This window comes from Manduca sexta, chromosome 4 (assembly GCF_014839805.1).
Source record: "Manduca sexta isolate Smith_Timp_Sample1 chromosome 4, JHU_Msex_v1.0, whole genome shotgun sequence".
NCBI lineage: Eukaryota > Metazoa > Arthropoda > Insecta > Lepidoptera > Sphingidae > Manduca > Manduca sexta.
The window spans coordinates 5264287-5291200 of NC_051118.1; the positions used below are offsets into that span (position 1 = coordinate 5264287).

General features: G+C 36.1%; 1 protein-coding gene across 1 annotated transcript; it reads left to right on the top strand.

The window, feature by feature from the left end:
* Positions 1-719: 719 nt before the first annotated feature.
* LOC115448426 (protein DEK) lies at positions 720-26281 on the top strand. Its single transcript, XM_037440865.1, is given in 19 exon segments — positions 720-874; positions 2735-2888; positions 13022-13116; positions 14928-14955; positions 14958-15028; positions 15427-15464; positions 15466-15528; positions 16036-16168; positions 16901-17029; positions 17622-17784; positions 18160-18318; positions 18785-18870; positions 19383-19547; positions 19714-19824; positions 20145-20262; positions 20545-20726; positions 23206-23358; positions 24337-24506; positions 24803-26281. Coding segments are annotated over 18 exon segments (1899 nt in total). The 5' UTR covers positions 720-832; the 3' UTR covers positions 24346-24506; positions 24803-26281.
* Positions 26282-26914: the final 633 nt, after the last annotated feature.

A 26914-nucleotide genomic window follows, 5' to 3' on the forward strand; every position in this document is an offset into this window, starting at 1 on the left:
AAACACATAATGTGGAGATATTTTATGTAGCAGCATAAAAAATAAGCATATTACCATCAAAGATTTGTTTTCGTCAGTATAAAGTAATTCTGATGACTCCAACTGATTGATTTATTGACAAACTGTTAAATATTGAATATTCTATTTTTAAAATAGAGCTATTCTCTTTGCCGCATTGCAATAGGAAGTTAAACGTTTTATTTTTGCCAATAAATGTCAATGTATATTTTTTTTATATAAATTTATATAAAATATTTTTATGATTCACAAACTAAAATATATTTAACTTTCACGTGTTATTAAAAATACTGGTGTAGAATTTTTTAAGGGTTTATCAATAAATTGCAAAAGAGAGTCCACAAAATGCAATAAGTCACAAAAACAAGTTAGGTTTTTCTTGTTTTTTTTTCATTCAAGAGTTAAATTATTAAATTATACAGAAAATAAGTCACAAAGTTAAATAACTTAAAAATTATCACATTAGAATTGTAATTCAAAGTATTTTTTAAAAAAATGAAGTAATAATAAGTATATGTCTTTATGTAATTAATAAGTAAATTCTTTTTTATTTTACTATTATTTACGTTAATAATCTTTAGCCCATTCTTATCATTAAGTTACTCTATCCAATTTAATCAATTATTGAGATATTATCATTCAATAAATGTAATATTTATCTCGGTCACCTCAAACCAGGAAGTGCAAACCACTCCATTCCTATTGAGACAACAAAACGTTGTACCTTTTTTTTTCTATGTTATGGGTGCGTGCATTTGTGTTGTCCGGTGTTTGAAGACGCTTGGAATTCGCTTTCAATTTCTTCGTAGGAAAAATGTCGGGTGATACCGATAAAGCGAAAATCAGTGACAATCAGGTATAGTTGTGAAATATGTTTTTGTTCTTATTTTCTTCGTATTGGTGCGCACGTAATGGGAAGTTTTTGAGCAGTGAAGTGGTGTTATTTCCGTGTTATATCACTAATGTTTGCCTGCGTCTCAACATGGCTGACAGAACGTTCGCTTCCCGCTAAAAGCGGGAACTACGCCACGGAGGGATGTGTTATTAGTCAATATTTCGCAATAAAAACTGTATATGCCACGTTGATCGGTTATCGAAACTGATACTTTTGGGATATTTTTCAGGATTTTGTATATTTTAGCCACCCCCGCCCCTTTGCATTTCGTTGCAGGGCCTTTGTTAACGTGCACGACGTTATATGACATTGATATGAAATCCGCATGACCTTGATATTTGGTTTCTTGCGATTATTCAATTTTCGAGACGGCGTGATATGTTTTTGTTCCAACGAGTCGCGGCCTCGCGAGTCGTTATTTACGCTCGGAACTCGCCAAGCGATGTAAATAAAACGGGTATGCTTTCGGAGGCCTTTATTGCTGACCTCTTTAATTTTTTTTCCTAAGCTGAAAGTTGTTGTTTTAGGAGCGAAACGGCGAGAACGTTGTAGTTTGTGTATCAGACATGTGAATATTAGGTTTGGCGACTAATTCTGTGGTTATTGATATTCCTTTCTATGTTCACACTTACCTAACTATATGTACACAAGTGTATATCTCCTACGGAACCGATACGAGCACTGCAATTTGTGACTTACGTTATCAGACATAAGGTTCATATTGGAATACAGCCGGTAGCAATGACGCCAAGAACACCGATAGAATGGTGTTTTACTACAGATTTGGAAATTATTGCAAAATTTTTCAAGACATTGTGATTATTTTTATTTGTGTATAAATTGTACTCATGTTGTTGTTATGTTTTTGTATGTAAATATATCTGTATGAGACTATATTTATGAAATACAATATGCTTGTCATTGAAATCTGATAAGTATGTCATTTCATTATAGTATTTTTAAAAAACTTCCTAAATATAGGATCATACTTATTTTAATCAAGATAAGATATTTCCACATGTAATATAAAAAATAAACTCCATTTGCAGTATAGAATGTATGTAAACTTGCATATTACCATAGAAAATTTCTAGTACATAACTCAAAGATTATTGTTTACATTGTAGGCCGTTGTGCAAAATCATCTATATCATACAACAATATTATATCCTTTTTAGAACAATTATATGAAAATTAGACAAAACTTATATCAGTTCAAAATAGACCGATAGACTGACAATAGTTATTATAAAACAAATTTAAACCTGTAATATTTTACTAATAATTGACTTCTCAGTACCAAAATTACACAAAAATTGTATATCAGTTCAAAATAGTCTGACAGACTAACAATAGTTATCGTCAAATAAATGTAAATCTGTCATATTTTACTAATAATCGACATCCCAATATCTACATTGTTTAATCCATTATGAATTACAAATACATTCTATTTTACAACAATGTCTAAATAAAAAAAATATTAGTCTCGTTTTAATATCAAAGCCATGACCCTTTAACAAAGGTTATTATATTGACAAAGTATTTTTAACATACTATACACTTAACTTGTTAGACCAGTGTGTATGATGCTGGAAGTAAAAAATCGTACCTAATTTATATTATATTTAATTAGATTCACTTCCATATTGTTTAAATTCTAATACAAATGTAACTTTAAGATTTAAATTTTAATAAATAAAATTCAATAAATTATTAATAATTTGATATGTACCATGTATTCGATAACTTATAACCAATGATAATTGACTAATATAAATTAATAAATATGGAATTAAAACTGAACCCCGTTTCCCACAGGATGAAGATAAGAAATCTGGTGCAGGCGATGGGCAGACAACAGAAGACGAGTCATCACAGGACTCCAAGGGTGAGTCCAAGACTGAAGATGCCCAGCTCCAAGGTAACGCTGATGTAGATCAACCAGATACAGGGGACACGCAGACACAGTCAGGTCAGGCACGGTGATGTACACCGTCTTTATCAATGTGTTCACATGTCAGCGTTCATCTACATGGCAATTAACCTGCGGGGCTGTCACTATCCATTCTAATATTCATGTGTGTGTTTTACATTTTTTTTGTGTCTAATTGGTTATGTTGGCAACCCTAAATGTGGAGTCGCAGCAGCCCTAGCGTGGTGCTTGTTGGCGGGAAGACTTGCATCAAGCATATGAAGTGTTTTACGGGACGGCAATGCCGGGCATTAATAACACCTTCTCCCGCCTTTTTTTTTTACCTTCCCCTCAAAATCAGCAGCTCATGAGTCTCTTGATGTTGGAGTTCATGTAAACTTACTATTTTTCTGGTATCATTAATGTCCGTAATATTTGTAAGGTTAGTGGTAAACGTAAAGAAAATTCGCGCCAAAGTTTAAGCCTGTTGCACACCAAGAGCTAAGCAACTTTAGTTTGTCTCAGCCCGTATAGCGGAGAATACATTTCATATTTATTACAGTAAGGCAAACGACCAATTAATTACAGACAGACGACTTGATAAAGGTCGCAGGAGCACGTTGGATGCAGGCCGCTTTCGACAGGTCCGTCTGGGGATCCTTGGGGGAGGCCTATGTTCAGCAATGGACTTTATGTGGCTGATGATAATGATGAACAGTAAGGCAGCCTAGTCACGGCCGGCTTGAAGTTGGTCACGAGTGGAGTCAGTCTTTGTTTCTGAGGAATAGAGGGTGACGTCAGATGTAGAGGATGTCTTGTCTCACTTCAAACCGGTCAGAATATGTCGCCATACTGTACACAATGCTCGCTTATTAAATGGGACTTAACATAGGCGAAATGTGGATCTGATAACGTGTGACTACCCCCGAAAAGTGAAAAGCCGTAATGAAAGTGTTACATAGCGGTCTGCCTACTGCATACAAGTATTAACTAAACTAACTTAGCTCTTGGTGTACAAATGGCATTATGGCTAGCGTGAGTTAAATCACTTTAACAGCTTCCTTACCTCCACATTTGTCACTCGACCTCTGAAAACGGTAACAATGACGTGACTAACTTCAGAGCAATCATAAGCATTGGTAGTTGTTAAGTTTAGCCTGGGACCCATCGGCTCGAATATGCAACACTTGTAAGTACATAATTTAGTCATTTGAGTTGTAGTCAGCGCAAATGGTGTGCATCGCAGCGGAAAGGATTTATTTATTTATTTGTAATAAGGTACACCGACAGCACTACATATTACATCAATCAATATTATAAAAACAATAAGGTACAGCATCTGATATGTGTGCTACTAATAGGTGAACACAGCATTTACCACTAACAACATATTGAATTAAAATCTAAAACAATAATAGGAAGTAGAAAAGAAAATTATAAAGTACTAAAAAATATTGAATCAATGAGTAACAATTATATACTAAAAAATTTGTCTATAAACACTATTGTAAACAACGTCATACAATTGGCAACAGAAAAGGTTAATGAGAATATCTAGTTGACAAAATTTATAAAAAGTTAAATTTTTTTTTTTTTTTTTATAATAATAAGTAATTATTACTGTTATAAGGTACAACAAACGTTTTTAATGTTTTAAATGATCAAACGTTGAGACGAGCTGTTAAATATTAACATATTATTATTGTATTTAGTGTCATTCTTTTCATATCAATTGTGCTAGGTTTTCATTACTTTAATCATGTTGCGATTAAACGCACGCAATGCATTCTCAACTGTTACATGCACCTTTTTGGTACTAGAAACGCGTGTTTTGAAATAATTATGTATAAAAATATAACATTAAGTTTTAACTGACTGGTTATAAAAAATGGTAACCTGTGCCAAGGGTCCAACAACAATGAAATTCATATGAGACCACACGGGAAGCACCAGTTTTCAAAAAAAGAATCAACAAAATCGGTTCATCCAGTCAAAAGTTCTAAGGTAACAAACATAAAAAAAAATAATACAGTCGAATTGAGAACTTCCTCCTTTTTTTGAAGTCGGTTAATGAAAATTCACAATGAATAACATTTCTTAATTTGTTATGACTACACAAAGCATTGCATAAATAATAAGTAAAGTAACGCGTTGACAAACTTTGTGTCCATTTACAATAAAAATAAATTATTTCTCATACTTTATAAACAAAACACGCAACTCGTTAAAACACGAACGCAATCATTTGAACAGATGATTGTCAAAGTTTGAAGCGTTAAAAGATTTTTGAAACTGACACGTTGATGATAATTGATTCATATTACAAGTTCATTCCAAAATCATTTTTAGTCACAGGTTATTATTCCCAAACAGGCTTCATCCAGATATACAAATCGGTATATTCTTAACCGAATTCAACGACTTTATGGGACAATATACTGGGTGAATTTCTGCCTGTCACCATAGCGACACATGCGCGATGTCAAGGAATGATAAACACTCGAATTTAACATAATAACTATAATATGAATAACATGATATTGCGAAAGTAAACAAACAAAATAATCTTGCACATTATCGAATTGTTTCTTATGTGGTGTTATAATGTTTTGCTCTAGTATTGAAGTAATACTAATATTTATTTTAAATTTACTTTAATAAATAATGTTGTGTGGTTCCAAATACACCTTTTTGTTATTAAACTCTTTATGATGGGTGTATGACCTGAAGGTAAGGTTGAGCGCACACCAGGGCAAAAACTATGCATATGTATGCCAGTATATATAACAATAATCGCAGTTCTTTATAAAATTTCTGCCTTATATCATTTCGATAGAGTTTAAAATAGCACAAGTAGTCGCCACGCCATTACATTTGCGCATGCGCAAGAGATAAACAGATGCAATACACAATAGATATTATTTAATAGACTTTTGGATAACATGTATTTAAACAATTTAAATTGATGATTCGTTAAATTTTATTTTTATGAGTGATGGTAATCTTGATTAATCGTATTATTGATAATAAGAATTTGTGTCATCGTTATTTTATCGTCCCTTTGTTTACGCAATTGGTGTTTAGACAATATCATTTTTAAAAAGCCTATAAATTTTATTTCAAATTGTCTAATGTGCTTGTATAGCACAACATAGTTAATTTTGTTTATTTATTTACCAACTTAAATACTACTTATATGATCCTATAGAGTCGAATATATTAATGCTTGTGCAATTAAAGTATTCGTTGTACCTCGCCCCTCTTTATATTTTTTTTGTTAGTGAAGTGTAACTTTGTATAATCTATAGTAAATTTATAAATTTCCCTCTTTGGTAATAGACGCTAACGACGACGACAAATAACAATGAATAAAAAGAAAATAAACAGCAAAAAATCAAATAAGAAGTGACCAGACCAATTTTATAAAAAAAAAACAAATGCATTCATAACGTCACAAAAAAAAAACTAAACAAACACTGCATATGTGCAGGATTTGATTACTAATATTAAAACAAAATTTATATTATTATTGTGGTTTTGTTTAATTATGTTCACTAAGTGGGCCTCAAGTGGGTATTGCTTTTGGGCACACAAGTTAGATCCATAATGAGGTCTTAATACGAAATATATCGACATAAGATTAGTTTATTTAGATTAGTTTTCGGATTTAAACGCGCTATTTATGTATATATTTTTTTATTACTCCCGACATGTCGTTTCGAAAACTTGGCTGCCTTTAGTCACGGGAACAAAAAACCGCGGAAAAATCTTAAAACTATTATTTAGAAGTTAGATCATGTTTTGGATAAACACGTACAATTTTATGCCGATAACACGTACCCTTGATATTTTTCTTACAGTAAAAAAATACATAATAGAGCCAAAAAAATGTAGAAGAAAATAAATATATAATATTCCATGGACCTGCTATTTAATTTATTGCCTATTCAAATTAAAAGTAAACAATTATTCCCCTGTTACAATTTACATTAATATATCATTTTGATGACTGCTACAGTTGCCATAGAGATATGCATTTTGCAATGTAATGCACGCATCAATCGATAACGAGAACTAATATTTTATCTCTGATATCCTGAATTGTAATGAAAATAAAAACAATGAATATAATTTTAAACTGGTATACAAAGAGATAAAATTGAAATGCCTGTCTTCGGTAAAGCGTCCAATATCGAAGTCCAGGGATGTTTACAAAATACACTTTCAGGGACAGACAGACATGATAGACCTACATTTCGCCAGCTATGGTAGGCTCCATATAATGAGAAAAGCCATTTTTAACCGACTTCAAAAAAAGGAGGGAGTTCTCAATTCGACGTGTATTTTCATACTGGCCCTTACTCCATACTCCTGGTCACTGAGCGGAAATACCTTGCCCGAAGATCGAAGTCGCAATATGCGCACGTTACCAAAGCCAAAGGCCAAAAAAGGCATTATATATATTTTTTACTTTTTATTTGTTTAGACTAATCTACGAAACAGCTTAAATTATTTATATAGTTTTAATGGCACATGTAGAATTTTAAAGAATAAATGTTTTTAGTCCATCACTTTATTTTGCGAACAAAAGGCTGTATACTTACATATTGATTTGTTATTTCTAATTGTTGAAAAATGGTGTTTTACTTTTTAGTTAAAGTGAAATCGATCAATATTCGATAGGCTCGCAAATTTTATACAGCGTCCCGCATGATACGTTATTACCCAAGATTTGCGTAGGTCCAAACATGAAAGGTAACTTTCGAAACGACACATCAATATAGTGTTTATTTAGTATCTCCGCATTGATATCTGTGCGACTTTCGCTTTTATGCGCGTGATTTGAGATAAGATACACGTTTTAGTGAATGGTCAAAAAACATAAATATGTATATGTTGTATGTAGTAGACACGGGATAGCGTTTATTTCGGACATTCCTCAATAGATGGCGCTTATTGGAGGAATTTCGAACGCTGTTTTGGCCAGATATAACGTTAGAAGGTGGTCTGAATTTTTATAGACAAAGTTGACAGTTCAGGTATGGAGTTGTCAAATCGGTACGTGGTATTCGATTATGAGAGAGCACGGACGTTTTACAATCTTTTTCGCTCATATTTACCCACTGATAATAAAATTGTAACAAACAAATACTTTTAAAACGTCTGTCTGATCATTATCGGTAGGTAGCGAAAAGGCATTGTCCAGCTGAAGACCCACATAATCACTCCAAAAAGCCTTACTTATTCTTTTGTCGTTGAATATGTGCAATAGACAAGAATACCTTAAAACTACCATAGGATATGTAACTCGTCCTTATCTACGCGACGGTAGTAAATTACATTGATAGTTTGATCAATAATTAAAATTCGAATAAACCGGCCAATTGAATGTTAACCTTGAACGCTTCGATAGTGTGCCAGTGTGTAAATTAAATTCGCCGTATAGATACTTTTAGGCGCATCGTGCTTCTGTGAGATTATTTTTTGTCGTTTAATTTATAAGATACTAGTACTCTTTGGTGTATTCGGATTTGGGTATTAATATGTTAAACTAGGCGGTGCTCGCGGTTCTGTTTGCGCGAATAAAAGGAGTAAAAGGCCTACTTTGTTGTTTCCGGGGTAAAATACCTTAATGTTATGAGTTAATCCAAGCCTTGACGTATCTGAGTGGGAAGTAACACCTAAATCTGTTCAGCAATTTCTACATTCATCTAAACATCATAAAATTACATCTTCACATACTTACACATTTATAATATTAAGTGAGATTGAAACAATACCGCGAACTGTACAGTCTTGACTTTCGCGAGCGCATGGCGGGATGAAAATTGTGTTAATCCACGTTTCATGGTCAGTGTGTGTCACATTACATCCACATTAATTCATAATTCAACGGCTATGCATGATTAGATAACAAACATCCGAACATCCAAATTTCTTCATTAATGTTTCGTTTATTATAAACCTTATAATTGTTTGTAAAAAAATATTTACAAGTGACTGCTTTGTTGTGTCGTCGTCTGTGGATTTTTTTCTCCGGCTATAAGTTTGCTGGTAGTAAAAAATATTTTATATCCGCTCGGATAGCGACCAAGGTTTTAAAACTCGCCATAATGGCCCACGTAGGTGTGTAGCGTTCCGGGATCAGCCTGTGTATATCCGGCTCAAACAGGCCGGCATAATTGTGTCTACTGCTATGGGGTAATCATCTCTCGTCAGTCGACATTGTGTTGGACCCCACTCTACCGAAAATCAGGTGCAATGATATGACTTCTCCGTGTCGGTGTAAAAAAATAGTTTAAAACACATCACTAACGTCGAAAAGAAAACTACGTGATTTCTGGAGGTTATTTAGTTTGATGATAGCTGTAATGGGTTCTGCCAGAAATCTAACGTTTGCCTCGACACAGTTTACTGAGTCCGCGCGCCCAGAGCGGACATGGTTTTATGTTATACAATGTAAATGTGTAAAAGTTTGTGAACCTTTTTTAGTCATTAAATAAAGTGTTTTATATATTACCATACTATTCTATGATTAGGTTGTCGATTATAAATTTATTTCACTGGACCTAATGGTAAGTATAATGTATGTGCAGTGTAAATGTAATGTCAAGCAACGAGGGAATATGCCGGCTTATTGTATGTGTGCCGGCTTACTTGAACACATGACGTGTTTTCACCATTCATACCAGTCGATATTAATTCAGGTATAAGTAAATAATATCAGATTCTACCAGCGTAATGTAGGCAACAGCCGCTTAATTCATCTCCGCTCCGTAACGGCTTGTCGTTATCGTTTATAGAACTGAATAATTCATACATCAACTAGGCAGTGGTTTATTTTGGGATGAAAAGTGATTATTATATACTTTTTCGTAAGTAAATGTTTCATTCATGATATTTCGGTATACAATTTTGACTTTTCGTTGACTAGTATTGCGTAAACATGAATCACAAGTAATAGGATTTAAGGATATTATACTAACGTGGTCTATCTCGATTGATTTATACTGTGTTCAAGGAAGGAAAATCTAAATGTACAGAAACAGTCCTTTTCTATATAACAACACCTGTGTTAGGTCTTCAATATGACATCAAGTACAATACACAATAGGGCACCAGACTCATTTTTGTTCTTTACTATTATCAAATATTTACGTTATATAAATTACTAGCTTCCGCTCGCAGCTTCGCCCGCGTGAATTTCGGACTTCAAAAATGGAGGAGGTGCTCAATTTGTCGGGATGTTTTTTTAAGTATGGTGGTATGCAGGTGGTCCGATTGTCCTGTCAGGGTCTGATGATGGGATCCTGGTGAAATCGAAGGAAGCTTATAGCATGATTCAGTATTCACGCGTGATGGCTTATTATTAGCGTATTTCATGTATAACTTTGGTGTTTCTATACCGATTTCTATGATTCTTTTTATGGAATATTTAATAATTTTAACTTTTTAATTAGGGATGACTGAGAGTGTTATAAACGTAAGAGTAGACAAATATAATGAGAAAGCTTCGAACTGCTAAGCTATCGGGAGTTACACGTGTTATTGTGAGTCAACCATAAAAGATAGACATATGCTGTCGTGGGATATTTTTTACATAATTTTAAGGAGAACATTTCCTTCATACATGATTTCTGCGTAGCTTTAACCATTAATGTTGCACACGCGACGGAAGCTTAAAAAATTGAGTAACTTCTCCCGTTTTCCCAACATTTCCCTTCACTGCTCTGCTCCTATTAATTGTAGCGTGATGAAAACTATAACCAGCACAGGAGTATGACAAATAATTGTACCAAGTTTCGTTAAAATCCGTCGAGTAGTTTTTGTTTCTATAACGGTTATACAGACAGACAGACAGACAGACAAAAATTTTACTAATTGCATTTTTGGCATCAGTATCGATCCCTAATCACCCCCTGATAGCTATTTTGGAAATATATTTCATGTACAGAATTGACCTCTCTACAGATTTATTATAACTATAGATAGATATAGAAGATAACACAGAGGGAATTATTAAAATTCGGTATAAAATCAACAAGTTACAAGTCTTTGAATTTCGGTGGAAGGAGTAAATAACAAGAAACTGAAATGAGACGCAGTACCCACATTACTACATTTGACGTCATCGGAGATTACGATGCGTGCAAAAGAAAGAGATGAAGCGATATCCCTACAACGCGCCCACTTCTGCACATTACAATATTTGAAATATAAATTACTGGCTTATTTTTTAACTAATGTTGATGCAGTTTGCGCAGGAGTGCTTCATTTTTGTATTATTAACTATAACATATAGAATAATGTACAAAATCAAGCATAGGACGGTCCCCTGTTGATATTTTATGGGTTGTGGGATATATTTTTTATCTGCTCGGGTACAAAAGCCATTAAAATCCGCCACAGTGGCCCATGTCAGTGTGTCGCGTTCGGGGTTCAGCCTGTGTATATCCGGTTCCAAAAGACCGGCATAATTGTGTCGACTGTCGAGGGGTAATCATCTCCCGTCAGTCGACATTCTATTGGACCTACTCCACTTACCATCAGGTGCAATGGGCTCATTTAGCCTTGACCCTATAAAATAAAAAGAAAAAAACAATGGAAAAGCAGGATATAAATATTTTTGTTTTATTATTACTTTTTTATTTGAATATGGTGTAAACTGTAAAGTGATTAATTTGGTCAATAATTTGCGCAGGTAGGGCCGTGACGCAATATTATACTACGTACAATTTCAAGGGCACAATTTTTTATTGCAGAAAATACGGCGTGATATACCTGTTGCGCGTCCGGTGCTGACAAAATATGTGTACCTTTGTTGGATTTTAAACCTTTTCGTAATTTTCTGTAAAGTATAAAATGGGTTAGAACGAAGTTTTGTAGTCCAGACTTAAATCACGGAGTAATCGGTTACCCAAATTTAAGGAGGACTTGGCTTCTCTTGGGGCGAAGCAGAGAAACAAGGGCACGTAACTTGGCTTTTAACACAAATTAAATCGTGGGATATTTTCAATTATATAATTTTATCTGGATTTATTACGTTTTTGATGGTCCTGGCAAATAGAACATAATCTTTTGATCAATCAAATCAAATATTTATTTAATGAGCAAATACTCGACTGTATTATATTTAGGAAATAAAGTAAAACTTATTTTCAAATAGGCAATTTGTTTAGGTCTGTCAATTCCATCACATACAATAGATCATTCAATAGATACGCCTGAAATGTGCGTAAAATCGAATTCGAAATTTTCAATTACAGCAAAAGTAATTAGGAATTAACGTAATTCCTTCAGCATGAGCGCAGTCCGTGCGTACTCGCGTCAGACGTTATCGGTCATTGCACGTCCACGAAATTGTTTAGCGCTTGTTGTGACGCCGAATTGTTTACGGGTTTTATTTATTTTTTGTTATTGAGGTGTTTATTCAGTTTAGTTTTTAGATTGTGGTCCCATCGTTGACAGAGGATGATTTTGCCAATGTCAAAGTTGGAAGTGGAGAAGTTGCGGTATTTTTTTTTATAGGTCTAATTTTGTCTATGAGTGTTGACCGGTTAATAAAGCAATGGCATTACAAAATAATATATAAACGTACTAAGGTGTTACTTTCAGGCTTTGTTTTGTTAAAATTTTGCGTTTTCGGTGTTGTAATTAAACTGTTTTCCCGTGAATGAACACAAACTTGATTGTAGCCTTATAAAATATATTGGGTATTTTTTGTGATAACGTTGAACAATGCTGTTTTTAGTTAATTTCTTAACCCTTTTCTCAGTAATAAACAGTAACTTTTACAATTGGGCATATAATGACTGGATATATTCCAATTAATATATTACATCTTAATTCAGGGACATCATAGTTCCTGAATTAAGTAGGAGATAAATAATACAAACAGAATGCCACAAGGACTCAGTGGGATATGCGGCAAAATGTTATTAAAATAAGACTTATATAATAAATCGATCAGAAAGTAGATGGTTGAAACTGTATGATAAAACTTAGATACTACAAATGTCTTCTTTGTGTTCACTGATTCTCTGATCTTTGATGATTTCCCACTTTTTAACATACCCTAAAAAAATCTTAATGGAAGATATTGAGGTTTTCTTATTCCGTACGATGCTATGAGGTCTTCAAGAAATATAAGCAATTTTTTTTTTACTATAACAGCGACGTTTTTTGTTGCGTAGGAGATTCAAAAACAACAACAAACGGCAAGGACGACGAGAATGGCGGAGAAGACTCGAAGAGCGACAAAGTTAAGGCAGAGGCTGATTCTAAAAAGGTACGTATTTTTTTAGAGCGATTGCTTTCCGTCATTGAAAGCCCGCCGAAAGGTTAAGGCGAGTCACCAAAGGCGAAACGGCGAAGCACTGGTTTGCTAGATCCAATGTATTAGGTATTTACTGTTAAATAAGACTAAAATACACAATACAGCTAAAAAATTGTTTAAAGCGTCTGCTAATTTTGTTACACAATGGTATGTTTTTCCTCGGTCATATAAAATCCTAATAATTGACCATTACCTATACTGGTTACCAATTTTGGAGTCGGTGCCTATAATAAAATACTCGTGGGTCCTCTCAATGTTTGCCGGCAAGCATGACAGCTACATTGACATTTACGCGTGTCACGAGAATATAACCTTATATCTATACTATTATATAAAGCTGAAGAGTTTGTTTGTTTGTTTGTTTGTTTGTTTGTTTGTTTGTTTGTTTGAACGCGCTAATCTCAGGAACTACCGGTCCAAATCGAAAAATTCTTTTTGCGTTGGATAGCCCTTTGTTCGTGGAGTGCTATAGGCTATATATCATCACGCTATACCCAATAGGAGCGGAGCAGTAATGGCTCATCTCAGGAAATACCGGTCCAAACTGAAAAATTATTTTTGCGTTGGATAGCTCTTTGTTCGTGGAGTGCTATAGGCTATATATCATCACGCTATACCCAATAGGAGCGGAGCAGTAATGGCTAATCTCAGGAACTACCGGTCCAAACTGAAAAAATCTTTTTGCGTTGGATAGCCCTTTGTTCCTGGAGTGCTATAGGCTATATATCATCACGCTATGACCAATAGGAGCGGAGCAGTTATGAAACATGTTGCAAAAACGGAGAAAATTATTAGTTTTGAGAGCTTCTGTTGCCTGCGCTGCGTAAACGGTTAAAGTTATGCAACAATGATGTATGACGGGATTGTTCCTCTTAAAAGTTCTAAAAATATATTATAAAACAAAAGTCCCCCGCTGCATCTGTCTGGCTGAACGTGTTAAACTCAAAAACTACCCAACGTATTAAGATGAAATTTGATATGGAGATAGTTTGAGACCCTGGGAAGAACATAGGCTCCCGGGAAACTACTACTTTTATAACGGAAAACTTTAGCCTGAAATACTTTATAACGCGGGCGGAGCCGCGGGCAAAAGCTAGTACTACATAATAAGGTTATTTTTCCGTGACACGCGTAATGTCATGTGGCTGTCGGGTTTGCCGGCAAACCAGAGAGGACCCACGATATAATATCAGCCTTGTATTACATACTGTCCCACTGTTGGGCATGGGCCTTCTCTACTACTGACAGGGATTAGGTCTTAGTCCACCACGCTGGCTTAGTGCGGATTGGTAGACTTCACACACCCTCGAAATTCCTATCGAGAACTTCTTAGGTATGCAGGTTTCCTCACGACGTTTTCCTTCACCGTTAAAGCTAGCGATAATTCACAAAGAATACCCACATATTTTTTTTTAGAAAAGTCGGAGGTGCGTCCCTTTCGGTTTTGAACCTGCGGACATTCGTCTCGGCAGTTCGTTCCACACCCAATTAGGCTATCGCCGCAATTAATTATAATAATTATTAATTTATTTGTACATTTACTAAATAATAATATAATCATTTAACTAATGGCTAGCCAATGTCATGGTGCCGTTTTTACGTGAAGAGTGTGCCTCGCGGACACAGCGTGCCCCCCCATACTTTTTTCTAAAATCTTGATTTGCTTTAAAACACCTCACCCTAAGCAGCTAATGACATTGAAATGGATGTCACTTACAAAGGTATAATAAATAGATAGTTAACAAAGTGTTTTGGACAAACAGGAGGAGAATGGCGAAACTCATGATGATGATGAAAAGATGATGTAAAATCCAACGACAAAGGTGCAAAGAAACCACCGCCCAAGAAGAAACCGAAGAAAGAGGTGAGAAATTAGTGATTCTTTTATTGGAACTGCAGAAAATTCCTAATTCGGCGCTATAACCAGCAAGCAAGTTTCTGGTGGTAGACAGTTATTTAGACTGAAGTCTCCGCCATTACATGCAGGCGAATTGTAGTATCGGAAAAGTAACCGAAAAAAAATAACAGAAGTAAATACAGTAAAAACCGGTTATAACGAATCCGGTTATAGCGACGCATCGGTTATAACGACTCAATTGTAAGGTCCCTTTAAATAAAGCCATATAAGAAGAGTATCGTTTATACCGGCTATTCAGTGGGTCCTTCAATGTCGCTATAACCGGTTTTCGGTGTAATCTCCAAATATTTTGTTCTCTATTACTTGTCACTGATGTAGATTTTTATTTAAAAATATATTTCTAGGACACTGAGGAGGAAGATGAGGATGATGAAGATGAAGAGGGAGGAGGAGGACGAGGAGGGCGACGATGTAGACGAGGAGGAGAAGAAACCATCTAAAGACAAGTGAGTGCAATACTGTTACTATTATATTCTTTTTGCTAGGAATCACAATGGTTCTTTAGTTGTTCCTTCATGTAAGGTTTATTGTTTGATTACAAATAATATAAACTTAGCCGGAAGGGAGACAGCGATTTGGTAAACGTAGTGTAGGATGCCCTGCGGCATGATAGACGGGTCACTTGAGAGATGTGGCGGTGGCGAATGGATACCTACGTTCAGCAGTTGATGGAGATAGACTGATTGATTGAAGCTAAGCTAAATCTAGGCTTGTCTTGCCATTAAGCCGCGATTCGACCACGCTAGCAGCATGCACATAAGCTGCAACCTGCGTGCAGCTTGAATAATGGAAATGTAAACAACAAACATGCATGTAACTCGCAAGCTAAATGCGAGTAGTTTGAACTCAAATGGTTACTTTCATGCAAGTACGTGAACAATAGGAACGCGGCTTTACGACTTAACACGTACGCCTAGCAAAGGTAGTGATCGAATTGATTTATGTTGGATTAGGGCAAAGAAACCAGTAAAGAAGGCGAAAGATCCAGAAGACGACGGGGAGGACGAAGAGGGCGACGAAGAGGAGGACGAGGAGGAAGAGGAAGAAGAGGAGGAGGAGGCGCCCAAACCGAAGCCCAAGAAAGAGGTACGGCCAAAAATTAAAATTTATTTTTCAAATCTGTTATGATATTAGTTTACATTTATGGTGTAGACAGATAATGTACCGACAGTCTGATTCGTTTTCGTAAGGCCGGGGTCCGGCTTTGACAATGTAAAGAAACTGAATATGCAACATCTTTTCTTAAAAATTAAGTTATAGGTACGCGGGTCCCTCACGTAATAAATTTTTCGGTGCTTCAAGCGGAACATTTTTTCGGCCATATATTTCTCGTTATACCAGTAATGTTTCAAGCTACAACAGATGGCGCATTTTCGAAATTTAGTGCCTAAGGCAACTGAGAGGATAGACCCACCCTAAAGCCGTTGCCTCTTGGGAGGGAATCAGTTCTATTTTCTACAGATATTCCTATGTTTTAGGCTGTAAGGCTATATAGATTATTATTAGATGTTGGCCTAATAATTGGCTAAGCTTTTTGGGGTTTCATATTTATAATTTTTAATTTTTTTAGTGTTAATATTATTGTGATCCCAAAACTGTAATGCACGGCGCAGGAACAACTGGCTAGACATAGTATATGGTATCGAACAAGCCGGAGTAATTATGTAGACTGTCAGGGCATAATGATTTATTGTCAATCAACAAGTATATTAGAACCCTACTCCACTTACCATTTGTCGCATTTACCTTATGGTGTCCATATAAAAAATAACATAATATAAGGGTTTAAAAAAAAACAATGTTTTGTTATTGTTCCAGCCGACAGAACCACCGGTACCGCTGCCGGCCGGCAAGGGCATACCGCTCGGCCACATCAGCAACGTGGAGGTGTCGCTGTCGCGGTTCAAGACGCAAGATCAGAAGCTGCTTCATCAATATCTGTATGGGGTGAGTTGATTTGTAAATATGAACATAAAAATCGCTGCAGATGACGTCAAGCGTCAGTCATTTGTTGTAATTACTGCACTCATGAGTGAGTTAGTTTTATCAGCAATACCACTAGAATATTCCATCAAGGCCACCGGCTTGGTACAAAACTGCACAAAAATCAACTGACCCAGGGACTGAAGGTAAACAACCATAGGCAACAACCTATCGCATCCTATCCTATCTCGTATTCGTGTTAAAGTTGCTCCCATAGATTGCGGTGTTTTCCTGCCGTTTTTAATAAACGATCCCAATCGCCTATGTCCATCGCGAAAGTGAAGCAATTAGAACAAATTTTTTTTTACATGCTTACTTATGACTTGATTTGATTGGTTTATTCTCGGTATCGGATCGAAGATTATTCCAGGATTGATTGGTGTACTATAAGTAAGATTTGTAGGCAAAACTGGCGAACGTCAAGGGGCAAAATATTTCTGTCTAGTTGCTATTCTATTTGGATAATACTGTACTTAAATTGAACATGTAAAAAACAGCATTACCATATTTAATTTGAGTAATATAAGAAGTTTTAACGTATGTCTGTTTTTCACAGCAACTCTGTTTGGATCGCAACGTGAAACGGAACATCAAAAAATTCAAGGGGTACGAATGGGCGATCGGATCAACGGAGTACAAGGCAAAGCTGGACGAGACCACCAAAATGGAGCTCAAGCAGTTACGCACCATGTGCGAGATGCTCGACTTGGATAAGAAAGGTATAGCAGTGTTATCAATACAAGTAGTAATAATTAATACTTAGTTTTACGTACGTTAGTTAATACCTTTGTTTAATGTTTATTGTTTATTTATAAAAGTTGTTATAAAATTTAATTTTATTCCTCCTAAGTAATAATTTTTGTTAGTTACATTATATTTACTTTGTGAACGTTGTGTATACCTGTAAGTGGCATGCATATCAGCCAATTGTCAACACGCAATACTTTTTTATTTTAGATTTACGGATATGTATGCTGTTGGTGTACCTTATTAAATAAATAAATAAATAAATACGTTATTAACAAAAGTGCAAATATTGTGACGATTACGCTAAGAGTTAGTATGACATTATCGATGTGTGTGTGTGTGTGCAGGCGGCCCGAGTGAGCTGGCGGCGCGGCTGGTGGGGTTCCTGCAGCAGCCCGCCGCCAACTCGCCGCACGCGCGGGGCGTGGCGCGCGCGCCGCCCGCCACGCCGCCCGCGCCCGGCGGCCGCCCGAGGCGCTCCGCCGCCGTCAAGGTGCACAACCGAGGTAATTGTTACACCGACATCGAACTACCTCACACAGTTTACTCCCACAGCTCATATCTTTACCCTCTAATTTACCTGCTATTAATGTTTTAGAAAAAAAAAATATTAACAGTGTAGTGGAGGCTTGTGGTAGGATACTTGTATTCCTCATAGTGGCCCACGTAACTTTGACATGTCCTATGACCAACCAGTGTATATCTGGTTTGTAACAAGGGTGAGAGTCGCCGGAGTCCGATAGATGAGGGCGGCCCAGAACCGGTCCCTGTGGCGCTCAATGGGGGAGGCCTATGTCCAGCAGTGGACGATTCAAGCGCTGAAATGATGATGATGATGAACAAGGCGGCATAGTTTATGCCTTTTGTCTACTATACTAATTTAATATGAGTTGGCATCAGTTTACATACCATAAATATTCTGATGGAGAAAAATTTTAAAGTAAAATGCGATAATAATTAATTAATTCACAGGCTACTCCGATGAAGAGTATGAAACTGATCCAGAAACAAAAGTCAAGGGACCGAAACCTAACAAAGAGGGATCTGAAGATTCTGATGTAAGTACGATAGAATAACTACTGCTCCATGATTAATGATTGAATCACTTGATGTGATTTCTAGGCCCATCCCCTATAACTCGGGAACAACATAGCTGGTAAGAAGTGGGAGTGTGATATTTGTAAGGTACAAAAGGCAAAAGGCTTTGATAAGGGAAATAGACTAATGCTATGCAGATAAAAGTGGCTAATTCTTGGGAAATAAATCCCGCCCCTTTCACGTTATACACACTTTTTATGGACTATTTAGGCAGTGTTAGGTGTGACGTCAATGGATATGGCGGGATTTACTAGTATTTGATATGCTTTTTATAACAGTTATAATCTTTTTTTTATATTAGTCACTTCTTTATAGTGTCTGAAAAGATTCTTCATAAATTGAACCTACTTTATGGACTAACACCCACTATCAACTATTCGAGAGGGTTTTTTGAAATGTATACCTTTGTTTTTATAATAATTATGTGATTAGTTGTATGAGGGAACAGATTATGTTATAGTCGTTTACGCAGGGCTCGTTCAACCCGAGCGGGTCGGAGGAGGCGGACTCGGACTTCGACCCCGAGGCGGGTGAGAGCGGCAGCGGCGGCGTGCGCAAGCGCAAGTCTGGCGGCCGTCGCCGCTCCGCCGGCAAGCAGTCCAAGCGCAGCCGCAAGCCGCGTGGCAAGAAGGGCAAGGTGACTCACTCAACTATAACTATTATTGTCATACGAATATCTTTCAGCTATTGTATTTCATTATTACCGTCAATTAATAAACGATGCTAGTTTCATTGAACATAATAATAAACATGATATAATATGGTAAAAAATAAGGGCAGGTAATATTTAAAAATTGTAACAGGGTAAACCGGGCCGAGGGCGGCGGGCGAAGTCAGACAGTGAAGAGGACAGCGACAAATCTGAGAGTGAAAGCGACGGAGGAGAGTCAGGAAGCGAAGGGGAGGAGTCTGATGTAAGTAAATTATGCACACACACTGGACGTGGTGGAGATTGAAGTATTATTTGATGGGGCTAAATTGGGCATACTTGAGCCTTAAAAATATATTATAAATGCTTCCCGCACCGGAGACTAATAATTATAAAATCTCTAGTTCACGAATATACCTTTGAAAAAACACAGCTAAAACAATACAATAGAGAGAAAAGATCATGAAGTTATTAATGCAGTTAATTTAACACAATATGTCGTGTATAATCGTACATCTACCTTCTAAAATTTGTTACTGGAAAATACTTTTTTCGTTACTATATGATGAGCTTATTATACATCAGGAGCCGAAGGCGAAGCGAGGCCGGCCGAGCGCAGTGGCGAAGGGCCGCAAGGGACCCGTGGCCAAGAACTCCAGCGCTAAAGCCACGCCTGTCAAGCGGAAAGCGCCAACGCCACCAGGTATCATATTTTTACTATTTTTATCTTACACAAGTTGAACTGACAGACCTTGAACTGACCTATGAAGAAAACCAACCGCGGGCAACTGGTCTGGACTTTGGAAATATAAATGACCTGAGAATTGAAATCGTTGTCTCACAGGTTGCAGTTAAATGCCCTGAATTAGGACAATCAGGCAATAACTCTATTCGTCTGTACTGTAGTCTTGGTTAGCTTGGCGAATGCTTGTTGATGGAAGGCACTGATTACGGTAGCATAATAAACAATATTATTCATAAATAGGCAAGAAAAAGGCCGCACCAAGCAAGGCGGTAGGCAGACCGGCGAAGAAGGGTAAGAAGGCGTCGTCGGAAGAAGAGTCTGGGGAGGGCAGCGAGGAGGAGGAGGAGGAGGGAAGCGAGGAAGAGGACAGCGGCGACGAGTCCGACGCGCCTGCGGACAAGAAGGCCAAGCGGCCGCCCACTGTGAGTACTCAACACACTATATCGTTACAAATTTTAAATCTTTGTTATGCATATACTAACACATACCTAAGGATTCTATATGTATAAGAATTACAAATGGTATGTGAAATTCGCTCCCACTAAGCCAGTCTGGTGGACCTGACCCACTGTGATGGAAGAGGCTCGATCCTAACAGTGAGATAGTATATGATACAAGGCTTGTATTATTATGTCACGTACGATGCACCCACGCGACACACGTGACACACGATATGGACAGTTATGATTATTTTTAATATAGAGATAGGCAAGAAACTGTCATCCCTCGCCAGTCAACACAATTTTGCCAGCCTCTACGAATCGATATACCCAGGGTGATCATCATTATGTGAACAAGTATTATAATAGTTTAGTAGTGTATAGTAAAAGGGACAACACACCTATGTCATGAAATGCATGAACTATAGATATTTTTTTCATTATTTTCATTTGCCATTTTCACCATCTCGTAAACAACGCACGTCAATGACATCGTAATGTATTCATTGTAATAGCTTACTCAATACTGTGTATCGAGGTTTAGCTTGTGTTATAATATATTTATACCTAGATGTTAAGCTATGATTGATTAATAAAGGGTTAACGAAATAGTTGGCAGTTAGTATGTGTTAAAAACACTATAGATAGCCCGAAAATTAGGGATAACCAACATTCTTAAATCCGTTTCGATTGGTCACGACACATGCCTGAACATATCTAGTAAATTTACTACAAACTACTTTGTGGGGAGATAAAATATTTAGTTTGGTAAAAAAAATTAATAAACTGTCAGAATATATTTGGTTAATAGGGGACCGGCCTATGCTTTATTTTGTACATTATTCTATATGTAATGGTTAATAATATGAAAAAGAAGCACTCCTGCGAAAACTGCATAGAAATTGGTTAAAAAATGAGCGAGTAATTCATATTTAAAATATTGTAATGTGCAGAAGTGGGCGCGAAGTGGGGATATCGCTTCAGGTTCGCACGCGTTGTAATTCCCGATGACGTCACATGTGGGTATTTCGTTTCTTTTCTGTTTCTTGTTAATTACCCCTTCCGCCGAAATTCAAAGACTTATAACTTGTTGATTTTTTTACCGGATTTTAATAATTTCGTCTGTGTTATAATTTATATTATGTAAATATTTGATAATAGTAAAGAATAAAAATGAGTCCGGTACCCTATTGAAATATATTTTTGCAATTTTAATAATTGAACTATATATTTAAAAAGAAATAATAAAACACAAGTAATGTAATCTTCTTTACAATGCGTGTTTTTATTTTTATTTTACTTGAACATTTAAATTGAACATTGTTTTTGTATATAATTGTTAGGTAAGATAACTTAGCTGGTAATATAAAATAGGCACGACTCCAAAAAAATATATTTTATGTGCATATAATCATAAAAACACGCTTTGGGAAGAAATTAAATTGCTTCTGTTTTAATAATTTCTGAAATCATGTAGTTTTATTAAAAATATTTTACGCATTATGTTCTAGTCTATGTCTACTTTTTATCTTATTGTCTATGTTACTTAATCGAATAAAAAACAATTTAGTTCATTCCTTGTCACTGAATACATATAATTTATCAGGTTATGGGTCCAGGATCTTAACACTGGTCAGTTTTTAACAATAAGAGAAAAGTTGAGCTGTTTAAAAGCGCAATTGATGTGTGTAGTGGCGAACCTTTGTTTGTCGCGGTGTAAAGGTTTGGTGGCCAACAAAATGTATACCAACTATCTTATAAATGCTTTCAAGATAACGCGACAAAAATATTATAATTTATTACATACATAGTTCAATTATTTTTTGGATTGTAGTGGTTTTTCTTTTGTCAAAAGGTTTTTATTTGCTTTTTAGACATCTCTAATTGAATTTAATACGAAGTGAAATATTCCTATTTGTTTTTGAGGAGTTCCCCTCTGCGTGTTCTAAGTCCAAGGTGGACCTATATACCCACAAAATTAAACTGGGACCATTTCGAAGCTCTATGAAATTAAACGCGAGAACTATCATTTAACCGCTATTTTCAATAAACGATGCCAATCGCTTTTTTCCATCTATCTCAAAAATGGACCAATCAAAACAAAGGATTTTTTGATATACTTACAAATGAGTTATTTTCATTCTTGGAATCAGATTGAAGATTGAGATTGGGATTGTTTATTGAAAACGGCCGTAAATTGCATCGCGGGTTAAAAATGTATCACTAAATATGAAAAAATATGACAATAAATAACCTCTCTCCTTTGGAATTTGTTGAAAACACAGTCTACCAGTGGTGGATACTAAAAATTTTAATTAAAATATATCATTTCCTTTATAATTTTCATTATAATATTACTTACCAGTGGCGATTATATTATATGGATCATTCACCACTGCTATCTACCAGCATAAAACACACCAGTACAGCACGGATTCGGACACGTTAACACTGTTCACAGGATGAAGAGATAAAGAAGTACGTGAAACAGATTCTCGAGGGCGCCAACCTGGAGCAGATCACGATGAAGACGGTGTGCAAACAAGTGTACAGCCACTACCCGGAGTTCGACCTCGCGCACAAGAAGGACTTTATCAAGGCCACAGTCAAGTCGGTGAGTTCATGTTGACATATCGTTTGACATCATCGACATTATTTTTAACACTAGATATAGACTTACTGCCAATTACAATAAACGACGCCAGTCTTTATTATGCTCCAATCCCGAGAATGAATTAATCAAAATATCCAATTTGTAAGTGAGCGATGTTTGGCGATGACGAAACAGTGATTGGAATAGTAGTCATTTTCTACCAATCATAGCCAGCCTATTTTAATTTTTAATGTCATGGCAAAGATTAATGACATGATAATAATTATAATCTCCCTATCTCGTTTGCACTTATGCATCGTTGTGGCGGTGACGTCACTCATGCATCAATCCACATTTATCGCCATACGACAGTTATATCAGAAGTATCAAATTTTAACGCGTGTAAAACTTGTCATATTTGTAAAAAAAAGAATATATTTCCTAAGAAAAGTAAATAAGTCAAGTAAAAAACATTAATTTCTACTGTCGCCTAGTAAAGACACATACCACATACAAATTTATAATATTTTTAAATAACATACCTGCATTATACAAATGTGGTATGTTCTACTACTAAGTTGATTATCGGACAGACTACTACACAGACTTCGGGTTGGTGTGAAGTACAGTGCCATGATTTTCAGGCAGTCTATAGTGTTTTTGACTTGTGTTAATATTTATAGTTTTATTTAGTCAAAAAAATCAATTGATATTATTAGTTTACAATGATCATAAGATTATTCTTTGAGCTATAAATTAAGCAATATTAGGCAGGTCAAAGGGATTGATCATATAAAGGATTACATTAATTAAAAATATTAATTCATTTTTTTATTTTCATTAAGTTTACAGAGCAAATATTATTTATAACAAAGTGTCCATTGTATAGAGAGACATTCTCGATTATTTTGCATGCGTAAAGCTTTTTAATTTGCACAATAGGTAAGCTTGGTGTACATTATTATTTCTGATCTATTTTTTTCTTTTTGTTTGTTGCAGTGTATTTAAGATGTTAGGCGTTAAGGGAGGAGTGTAGATGTCTACATAGTATACCTATAGTTTATAAAAGGACATAGTTATATATTATTACAATAATAATATATTATGAATAAAATAAAAAATAAACTGAATCGAAGTGGAACGGATAAACAACCGCTTTCCTTTAAAAGGTAGTAATATTTTGCTTATTATTGTTTTGCATGTTTATTATTTTGTTTTTAATACATTACCCATGTTTTGGGATACTACATATTTTTGTCGATTTACCATTATTATGATTATATCACAAAAAATATGAATTGTTGTGGTTCAAATTGTTAATGTGGTATCCAATTTCACTTTCCTTTGATAGCAACGCGATATAAATCATGAGAATACATCTCAAATATTACGTTAAGAGTACCACAGTGTTGTGTAAGTTTTATTATAATTATTACGTATGGTTTAATAAGTGTTCGTTCGGCAGCTCATATCATCGTGAGCAGTGACCGGTCGGCCGCACCACACATAGTGAAGTAAGCTACACCAATGCAGGCCTCGCGGCGGCGCCTCCACGCTATATACACTATACCTGTATACCGTACACCGGGGCGTCGTAATAACGAGGTCCCCGGGCGATGCAGCGCGGGCCTGTCTCATTTTATGTTGTAGGAATAATTCCCTCTAGACTAAGGATAACCAAGTAAACTTATAGCTAAGGGATGTTTTATTTTTACTGTGCCTGTAACACTCGTGTGTCAATCGATATACTTTATTTTCTTGTTGAGTTTTATTAAGTTGGGCTCGCAGTCCCCGTGTAATAGAGTTCACGATTTATTTTTGTATTCAAATCTTTAGGAGACATGATTTATGTGAAATGAATTGTAACAGTATTTAAATAATATCAATTGGCATCTCTTGTATAAATTTTATTGCTTATTGTTAATTGGTTTGAGTGGTGTTTTCGGGGAGTAAGCTTATTTTTTTAACGTAAACGTAGATTGTAAAAGTTTCGCGCAGTCTGACACTATCGCAAGGAATAACATACTATTTGGATAAGATTGTAGTAAGGTGTACTTTTAAGAACGTGTAAATACACAGTACTTGCAATTTTTGGGGCTGTTTTGCAAAATTACCCTATTCGGTATCACGATATATGTATATCGATAAAATTATCGATGAATTAAAAATTGTTTGGTATAAAGTTTTGCGTGATCCACAGCGCACGGTGTTGACGTTACGCGAATTAATATGTTTATTTCATATAGTGTCCGATTGACAAAGTTGGTTATTAAGCAGCTATTTTATCGACGGAGTCCGCCGTGCGCTGTGGTCGACGCGAGCTGGTTCCAAATTGTAAATTTCGTTTGGATAAGTTAGCGTAACTCACAGTATGTATGTGTTCAATTGTACGCGGTAGACCTTGGTTCGTCTCAGCATATTCAGATACAGTGCAATACTTAGTATCGTCAGTCGACGCAGCGTCTATATGGTGCATGGCAATGTTCACGTTTCTCTGTTACATTCAATTAGAATAAGTTGGTCCGCTTGATTCACGTTAGGTGCTTTATAGCATTGGGAATTTGAACTGTGGCCGGTGTCGCTAAATCCGTGGGTGAGCTATTTAGTGGTAGGCGGGGGGCGAGCGGGCATGGACGCCGCCCAACGCCTCCGCCGGGGCAGAGCACTTGCGGTCTGTCCCGACCGACGCGTTGGCCCACAGTGGATCAGTGTGGTCCGTCGCGCCGTCGGTCTCCCGGCCCGCCCGCGCCCACTAGCGGTAAGATAGTTTTTAATCAACATTAAATGTGTATTTGTGAATTTTTAACCTTATTTCGGTTGATGTTTCTTTATAAATGTGTAAATGGCTGAGATCTGTAGCGACGTAGTGACACGGAGTGATAGCGAGTGACTGGTTCCCCCTTTTACAATTGATATATAGATAATAAAGTAAATAAAAGTTTGATATGGTTTCTTTTATTTTTATCCTCGTAAATTATTATAGTGTATCATCAACATAGTCCCATTTCTCAAATGGACTAATAGCATCAGGACTAGACATTACCGATTTACAGGAATGATAATTCAGTTCTAGTAATCTGGGTGCACATAGTAAGTAATAATTCCATGTGCCGAATATAACTAATCAATCAAAACTAACAGTTATGATTTCTATATATATTGTTTTATTTAAACTATGAATGACGAGACGAGCATGCCGTTCGCCTGATGGTAAGCAATACGACCGCCCATAAACAGTAGAAACACAATCTAACACCTTAAATTACAGAGTATTGTTTGGTATTCCACTGCGCTCGTCATCTTGAGACATGAGATGTTAAGACTATGTCGAATAGTTATACTGGCTACAATGCCCTTAACTCTGGAATACAACAGTGACTACACTGCTACTTGGCGGCAGAAATAAACATTGCCAGACTTACCCAGGCGGACTCTCACATATGAGACGCCTGCCACCAGTATGTTCTATATCTGTGAGTAAGAGTAAGGGGCCGTTTAAGTATTACGTAACGCAATTTTTCTTGTAAAACGTTACGACGCGTTACAGGGGCGGGAGGGGGTCTCGTACAAAGCGTTA